The 8,792-nt window shown below is 40.6% G+C and overlaps 1 protein-coding gene across 4 annotated transcripts; it reads right to left on the bottom strand.

The window, feature by feature from the left end:
* Positions 1 to 1,552: 1,552 nt before the first annotated feature.
* Positions 1,553 to 8,751, bottom strand: LOC121707901 (anti-Muellerian hormone type-2 receptor-like). 4 transcript variants are annotated; one of them, XM_042090882.1, is made up of 11 exons: positions 8,520 to 8,751; positions 7,447 to 7,641; positions 7,140 to 7,307; positions 6,586 to 6,687; positions 5,850 to 5,950; positions 4,810 to 5,028; positions 4,468 to 4,582; positions 3,475 to 3,632; positions 3,001 to 3,157; positions 2,535 to 2,577; positions 1,553 to 2,416 (listed from the first exon to the last, which is right to left on the bottom strand). In XM_042090882.1, exons 1-11 carry the CDS (start codon positions 8,557 to 8,559, stop codon positions 2,350 to 2,352), a joined length of 1,365 nt encoding a protein of 454 aa, XP_041946816.1. In that variant the 5' UTR covers positions 8,560 to 8,751; the 3' UTR covers positions 1,553 to 2,349. The 4 variants fall into 4 exon arrangements, with proteins under 4 accessions (XP_041946816.1, XP_041946813.1, XP_041946815.1 ...); XM_042090879.1 differs by having other exon boundaries at positions 2,535 to 2,671; positions 8,520 to 8,749; XM_042090881.1 differs by having other exon boundaries at positions 2,535 to 2,671; positions 7,152 to 7,307; positions 8,520 to 8,749.
* Between the last annotated feature and the right edge of the window lie 41 nt (positions 8,752 to 8,792).

Below are 8,792 nucleotides of genomic sequence, written 5' to 3'. Positions count from 1 at the left end.
ACATCTTGATTATTAAATTAAAATAACTAGGAGCAGATCCAGTCAGTGTCATATAGGCCAAAGTGAGAGATTTAAATGTAATTCTGGTTACTATAGGGAGCCAATGGAGAGTAACTAGGAGAGGAGTTACATGTGTCCTCTGGCTGATTGAAGACCAGTTGTGCTCCAGCATTCTGAATCAGCTGTAATGATCTTATTAAACAAACGGGTAAGCCAGCTAATAGACACACTAATCCCGGCGCAGTGAGCTGCCTGCAACAACAGCGGTGCACGGAGAGCAGTGAGGGGTTAGGTGCCTTGCTCAAGGGCACCTCAGCCGTGCCTATTGGTCGGGGTTCGAACTGGCAACCCTCCGGTTACAAGTCCCAAGCGCTAACCAGTAGGCCACGGCTGCCCCCTAGTCAAATCCATGGGAGCGAATGGTCTCACCTAAGAAAGTGGTGTAAATAAAGAAAATCAAGGGTCCTAATACTGATCCCTGAGGCACACCTGTGGTGAGGTCATGAGACTTTGATACCTGTCCCTGCTAAGACATGTTGAAAGAACGCCCTTTAAGGTAAGATTCAAACCAGTCAAGATCTTTTCCAGAAATTCCCAGTTCAGATAGTATAGAAAGGAGAATGTCATGGTTAACAGTCTCAAAGATAAATCTAGTAGAATTAATACTGATGACTGAGCAGAGGACTTAGCTACTCTCAATGCTTCACTCACAGACAGAAGAGCAGTTTCAGTAGAATGACCACTCTTGAAACCAGACTGCATAGGGTCTAGTAGGTTATTCTGATGAAGAAAGTCACATACTTGCTTGAAGACCACTTTCTCCAAAAACCTTTGACAAGAAATGAAGAACAGACAGGTCTGTAGTTCTTCACCTCAGTTGGATTAAGTGTACTTTTCTCTAGCAGAGGTGTAACCCTAGCCTGTTTAAAATAATAAGGAAGTATTCCAGAACTGAGTGAAGAATTAAATACATGTGTGACTGCCGGTAGAACAGAATGATGTTAAACAGAACAGGAATTTAAGACTGTGACTGTTATCACCAGTACCTCAGAAAATACAGTTTTATTTAGCCTGTGATACATTTCTACTCTAGTGCATCCCTGGACACATGAACATTCCTTCTGCTCTGTATTACCTCACTTATACAGTCATCTACAAGCAGAAAACTAACAACACTGATATGACTAAAAGGTAATTAGATAATCAAATCAGACAGAGATGTGTTATACTTCAATCCCATGTTGGCAAATGTTACAACAATAGATAGTGACCAGGCATGTAGAACAAACCATGAACAGACAACTACACCACAATAACCAGCTTTTCTGCCGATTGAACTACAGTAAAATTACATTTTAAAAGTGTAAAAAGAAAAAAAAAGCATACGAGACCAGTCATTGTTGATCTGTAAAGTCTTAAAGGATATTCATGGAAATAATGGGCAACGTATATCCGTAACGTATAATTTATGCAGCCCTTGTCACTTAATCTACTAAACCCCTCTTCTACTGCACATTTTACCCCCCCCCCCCCCCCCCCCCCCTAAATGCACAAATAGGCTGACACCAGACATAATTTCACTGCATTTCTTACATCCAGTAACTATATGCATGCGACAATAAACTTCCTTGTATTCTTGTATCCTATCCTTGTATATCCCTTACAACATTCCCAAAAGCTCAGGGTAATCTTTATTACCTCCCCAGAGGGTTTCCAGTGCAATGTGAAATAATGTATGGAAAAGATAAACTGCTATTGTAAATATAGTTGAATATAGTTAAATTAATCTAATGACAGTGGTGTCATGATAGATATATAGTCAAGAGACTTGTTGAAATTAACTTGAAAACTAATGCATAGAAGCAGAGCAAGTTTGGCAACCAGGCATGAGGTTTTGGTTGCCAAAGCCAACCAAATCTGGTTGCCACTTGTAACAATTTGGAAGCCAAGGGCAACCAGGCAACCATTAATGTGGAGCCCTGCATAGAAGGTTATACCAATAGGCCATTTTCCATCCCCAACTTCTGCCTGTCTGTGCATGTTTAACTTCCACCTCCTCCGTTTGGACATTTCAAATGCTGTTAAGGCTGTGACAAATATGGTCACATTCCCATGGTTATCTCCAACCATAGGCCTACAGCATTGTGTATATGTGTCTTCTCAGTATTATGTTGTAGCCAGGTGCAAACAGACAAACATTATTGCCTATGGTAGCAAACAGTTCACTGCCAATGCAGTGGATAGATATCAAGTTTTGATCTAGTAGTGATTTGCCTGAGAAATGTTCCCCCCACTAGAGGGAGTATTCAGTAGGTAAGGAGGCTATTCTGTTGGCAGCACAGTGTGCAGTCAGTCGAGCATCGGGGTCATGGTCCCAGCAGTCCTCCAGTATTTCTTGCAAGGAAAAGTTCTTGGTCTGCAACAGATCAGAATGTGTCTGTTTTCCATCTCTCATTAGGAGACAGTATGTTTGCAACTAAATAAAGATGCCAATAGAGTTAGACTTTAGACCATGGGTGTAATGAGTGGAATACCTGAGGAACTTTAGACCATGTTGATGGTATGGCAGGTCTCCCTCTGTTTTCAAACACAAAGACAAACAGTTGCTCCAGAGTGGGTCTGGGTCCTAGCTCTGCTTCATAAGGCAGGTGGTGCTCTGGAACAGCTTGGTCTGGAAAGTTGTGTCACGTAAATAATGGAACTATTTTTTCACTTTTTTCAGGTCTATATAGATACTAATTGAAAGCCTGTCTAAAATCATGCCACTTCCTCTATGTTTTAACTGAAATAGAAAGTAAGTATTTTTTTATTAGTCTTCAAAATGTTAATCTAATAAATGTAGGGAACAGTACCAAAATAAAACCATAGTTAATAAAATAAGCATAGCTCTTGAAGAAAATCTATAAGAAAGAGACGTGGTGGCAAAATATATGCTCCACACACACTCCATATGCTCATGGAGTGTGTGCGTGTGTGTGAGTGTACTATGCCTTTGCATACCAAAAAACAGGTCCGAGCAGCGCATCCACATCTCCCATAGCAACAGTCCCAGGGCATACACATCTCCCTGCAGCAGGCAGCGGCCACTGCTCAGATCCACAGATCGGTCCAGGATCTCTGGGCACATGTAGCACAGAGTCCCCAATTGAACAGGGTCCTACAGTGGAGACATGGAGGGAGGGAGAGTAGATATATAGCCAAGGGACACATTGAATGGTCATGAGTAACCTTTACACTGTAAATTTAAATACAGATTATGATAATATATTTTTGCCACTTTTGTGTATGTGTGTGTGTGTGTGTGTGTGCGTGTGTGCGCGCGCGCACGCGTGTGTCAGAGAATGTGAGTTAGAGAAAGAATAAGAAAGAGTATTCTAAAACATACAGTATGCATTTAAATACTGTGTGGTTTCTGTATGCATGGTTAGTAAGAAACAAATCATCGCTTGTAAGTCAGCAGCAATCATCCATCACCTGAGAGGTGCTTGACTGGCACTGCCACTGTTCAGGGCTGCCACAGGAGTGCAGGACTGTGGCACAGCCGAAGTCACACAGGGCACAGGTGGCATCAGCGTGCACCAGCACATTGTTACTGCTGAGGTCTCTGTGAGCCACCGGTGGTTTGTGCATCCCTACCACAGGCACAGGGAGATCACAAACAGCTGCATTTGTTACTCCCCCTCTGAAGTTCTACCTTTCCTCTAACAGAAGACTTAAAGCTGCAGTCAGGGATTTTTCCTGCCCATAATTGCCTTTCCTGCCCCTGCGATTTCAAGGCCATAACATTTTTTTGTCACATTCAGCAATCATCTCCTCATAACCGCTAAAAAAACTGGAAAACTGGAAACAAACAAAGTGGGGGCAGCCTGTCCCCAGACAAAAAACAAAACCCTGCGTGGAATTTCCCTGGGAATACTGAAGGTAGGGGTGAGCTACCTCTCTGGCGTGTTTCGTTTGGTACTTAATTAAAATATAATGTACGTTTTTTTAAAGTGTCTACTAATAAATTTAAACATAAACACAAACAAACGTGACTTCCTGTGAAATCCCTGACAGCAGCTTTAATACTATCAGCCGTGGCCTACTGGTTTAGCGCTTCGGACTTGTAACCGAAGGGTTGCCAGTTCGAACCCCGACCAGTAGGCACGGCTGAAGTGCCCTTGAGCAAGGCACCTAACCCCTCACTGCTCCCCGAGCACCGCTGTTGTTGCAGGCAGCTCACTGCGCCAGGAATAGTGAGTGCTTCACCTCACTGTGTGTTCACTGTGTGCTGAGTGTGTTTCACTAATTCACGGATTGGGAGACCAAATTTCTCTCACGGGATCAAAAGAGTATATATACTTATACTTAATGCTGTGCCAATGCAGTATTCAGTAAATTCAAATGAAACGACTTCTGTTAATTTGACCTAGTATCTATTATTATTTGTGTATATTAATGACAATGTACACAGGCATTAGCACATACCATTAGAATACAAGTCAGAATGAAGATAGACAAGTCCTTCCGCCAAAGACTTTGAGAGTCTCACAGCATCCCTCCAGGTAATCACAGTTTTGGAAAGGTAAGAATTTAGTGAACCCTGAGAACATAGTAAAATGAGATTAATAGTTTTCACATACATCATAAGCATTGTAAAACTCTTTATTCATATAAAACTCTTCCTCAAATGCTATTTCAACAATTGAACATCAGTTAAAATGTAGTAGTAGATTCATATCTGAATCTACTGATCAATGTAATCAATACACTGCTTATCATCCAATAAATATGTGACACAAACCTGTCAAAAACACATAAATAACTCACATGTGAAGCCAGCTTCAACACTAGCACAGGTTCCCCACTCACTGCTCTGCCTGCACCAAGGAAGTGTGCAATTCCAGCATGCAGCATGAGAGGAAGAGCATATATTGCTCTCTCTCTGGTGAACTCATGATGGTTTTTCACAGGAAAGAGTTTTAAGGCAACCACATTTCCCTGGTAACTACCTTGCCACACGATGCCGTAACGCCCACAAGCTACAATCTGAAAAGTAAAGAAAAAAAAATACATCAATTAAAAGAAGTATAGGTTCAATGCATCTCATTACAGTACATTATATATAACAAAACTATTATTCACCCTGCATGAAATTCTTCCTCTGCATTAGACCCATCTGTAGTTATTGAACACACAATCAGACACACTAGGAGCAGTGAACACACCTTGGCCCGTACTCACAAAGAATTTTAAGGCTAAAAGTAGCTCCTAACTGTCGAATTTAGGAGAAACTCCTAAAAATAATGGGAGTGTCAATCGTAACACTAGGACTTTACTAAGAGTAATTCACAAAGCATTTTAGCCCTACAAGTAGTTCTGGGATAGCTTATAAGTCAAGAGGACTCCTAACTCACCAACACCTATTTACAAACCGCTTTTTGTGGCATTTCATGTCGCAATGTTTTGAAATGCACATGCCTCATAATTCTTTGTGAATACGGGCCCAGGAGAGTAAGGAGAACAGACTAACACCCGGAGCAGAGGGCAGCTGTGCCTGATGTGGACATGGAGAGATGTCTCAATTGTGTGGCTAGACATCTGAGAGGCATATCATTGAAAATGCACAAAAATAGTCCTCCACAAATGAAATTCCACAGGTAATGAAAATCACTACCCCCACCCACATTTTCCTACCGGCAGAGGCTTAACCGGCCACTCTACGGTAACTGGTCTGATTCCCCAACCGGTAGGCAACGGTTGCCCCTATTGTAAATAGCAAATTCTAAATAGTCAATCTGTATCCTGTAAACCCAATCTTTACTGTATACATTATCTAATGACCAACTATTCTGTCCCTACCTACGTACCTTTTGTAACTTTATGTTTTCCATATCAATGTCTGACATTGCTGAGATATAACAGGAACAGGGAGAGGTCCATCCTTTATTTGAAGAGGCTGCCTTTTCTCCTTTAACACAAAGTAAAGAATCATGTGGGTATCTGCAGGTCGGATTTCTTTGTTCAGTTAATGAGGTTTGATAGTTTGCATCATTGTCTGCAGCTGAGAGATCTGGTTTGGTGAATAAGTGAAGTCAGTGCACCAGCTACATGCATTTCATCTGTTCAGAACAAGTCTAAATACACAGGCAAGTGTGTCAATTGTGTGGCATATCCATTCATTGAAAATGCACAAAAAGGGTAATCCATAAATGAGGTAATGGAAATATTTTAGCTAAAAATCTAGCATCTTAACATCATCTCTGAAATCAGTACCCACCTCTGAATCAGCTGAATAGCTACTAAAGCATAATGAACTTTTAAGAATGACAGATGATCCTGCCTCTTTGAGAGCAGAGAGATTTGGCACTGATTTGGAGTTTTTACATGAATGACTAACACAGTTGCAAAGAACAGACATGCATGGGAGTGAAGAGGAAAGATGTGTGGGGAGAAGGAGGAGGAGTGGGAGTGACAGCATTCCACGCCATGCCAAGGTCACTCCATAAAGGAGGAGGACAGAGAACACAAACACACCTGGCTTCGCATCAGCAAAATGAAGGGTGGGAATAAAGAAAGGACACTAATGTTACTTTAAGATCTTACCACAGTGCCTGAGATGAGGTATCAGTTTGTGTCCCATAACAATAAAGACCAAAATCATCAAGATGCCAATGACGAGTATGATCGCACTGTTGCTTAACCCAACTGCAGATAGGGGGAAAAAGGATCAGAAAGAATGACAATACCAACAAAACATGTTGAGGACATTCTCATTTCCACATCTTCCATCATTCAAGTTAACAAGAAAACGAGAATGTGTTCTTCTGAATTGAAGCCAAAGCTGATACTCTGTATTTGTTTATGTATCCAAGGTTGAAGGGCTGAGTGAAAAGGGAGACTGAGATATAGAGAGGGAACCGTGGAAGTGGTGGATTAGATAGACAAAGTCATCTCAAAAGATGAAAGGCAAATAATCTTGTGCTTTTCACTGCTCTTGAAACCAAACGGTAATTCCTATTAAACCATTTGATAGTTTGTATAACTGTTGATGAGTTAACCAAGTGTTTATGAAATATGACAACAGATGTTAGGAAATCTCTAGATATCAAAATAATAATATAATTTTATGATGAGATGATTTATGAAGTAGTAAGGACCTTTGCCACTACCCTGCGGGTTGAGCGCTTGTGACGGTTTCGTCTCTGGGCTCCACGTAATGTTAGTGTTGCAGAAGTCCGAGCTGCACAAACATTTCGTGTAGTTATCAACATTTGTAGATGCAGAGCACGTGGTGTCAGGACAGGGCGTCTCACCCAGGCTGCATCCTGCAACTCAGAAAAACACAATCTAACACAACTGTTGCGTAACATTAGTAAACAATGATTCCTTATTTTGTGATTGTTTTTTTTTTTGTTGTTTTTATTTCTTAGACAAAGTTTCTTAAGACAAAAGACAGTCCCTTACCAAGCAGATCAGGTCTGAAGTGACCATCAATTAGCTCAAAGAAGCCTATACAGCATTGTGTTTTTGCACAGAATTGTACGGTCCCATTCACATCTCCAGACTGCATGGCCTTCTCTATATTTCGGGAACTGGCAAAAAACTCACATCTCCTCAGCTGCATCTTATTTGGTCCCAGGGAACCAGCAATGACGGAACCTATTTCCAACACACATTACAGTATATACAACATCAGTGCCCTATATGGAATTCTGTAATTCAGCTGTGACAGCAGATAGGGTCCATTGTAGGACTGATGCTATATATAAGGTTATATGATTTAGCAGACGCTTTTGTCCAACAGTGAACAGTTTAAAAATGTTGGTAATTAATTAAACAATAATGTCAATGCAATATCGATGATTAATAGCCTAATGAAAATAAACAAATACCAATGATTTTCTGTTCATTTGATTTTTAAATTCGAAACGAAAATTGAAAATCGATCTTATTTCTGTATTTTTTAAAAACAAAATAGGAAATTTCCTCGTGTTTTTGTATTGGATATTAAACTTTGTATCCCCACGACCGAAATCCAAAATCCGCACAACAATAATGTGAAATCGGCACTTTCTTCAATTTTTCATTTAGCCTGTCCCCGCTAGGCTGTCCTACATTGAAACCTATGACATTTTAATTAGAGACATGTTTGTAAACAAGCTAACTTAGTCAGACATGTCAGAAATTACAATATTGAAATTCAAACCCTCATTGTATATTGGATTATTTTTTCCACAAAATGCTTCAATATTTGTGTTTTATTTTTCTCTGGGAAGTACTGTTTTAGGTAAAGGTCTTCAAATCCGTTTTTTTATCACTGTTTCAACCTTGAAAATCAAATGAACAGAAGGTACACGGACCTTAGTAGCCAACATAAACATTCAAATAGTATTAAAACACAGTTTCAATGTAGATAGTCTCTCATGTTTTCATTCTCACTGGTTTATTTAGTGCGATCACTGGCACCAACTCCAAATCTAAAATGTAGACCTACCTATACCTATAAAATAACCTACTGATGAAATTGGGACACGCACACTCACCAGCAAAGAGGGCTGTGCAAATCAAAAAACGCATAGCCGTGGAAATCCAAGTCCTCTCTGTTGCTGCAGATACGATTTTGATCGCAACACTGAACAAGTGAAGTGATTCAAAAAGACAAACAATTCAACCACCGGCGTTCAAAGAGATGGGAATGACCTCGGAGTTTCCCACCCATAACTCCTCCAGCCACGCACCTGCAGTCTGAAACCACACATGCTCGCGGGCCGGACCATAGCCTACTGATAAAATGGACACAACTGTTCAAA

The sequence above is a fragment of the Alosa sapidissima genome, chromosome 4, assembly GCF_018492685.1.
Source record: "Alosa sapidissima isolate fAloSap1 chromosome 4, fAloSap1.pri, whole genome shotgun sequence".
Classification (NCBI taxonomy): Eukaryota; Metazoa; Chordata; class Actinopteri; order Clupeiformes; family Clupeidae; genus Alosa; species Alosa sapidissima.
Note: the sequence above shows the minus strand (reverse complement) of the source record. Positions and strands in the feature narration are given on the sequence as shown.

Coding starts and splice junctions, on each gene's coding strand:
- LOC121707901 (XM_042090879.1), bottom strand. CDS start 8,559: ATGCGTTTTTTGATTTGCACAGCCCTCTTTGCTGGTGAGT. Junction 7,642..8,519: donor AGCCCTCTTTGCTGGTGAGT/GTGCGTGTCCCA, acceptor TGTTGGAAATAG/GTTCCGTCATTGCTGGTTCC. Junction 2,417..2,534: donor CATGGTCTAAAGTTCCTCAG/GTATTCCACTCA, acceptor GATCTGTTGCAG/ACCAAGAACTTTTCCTTGCA.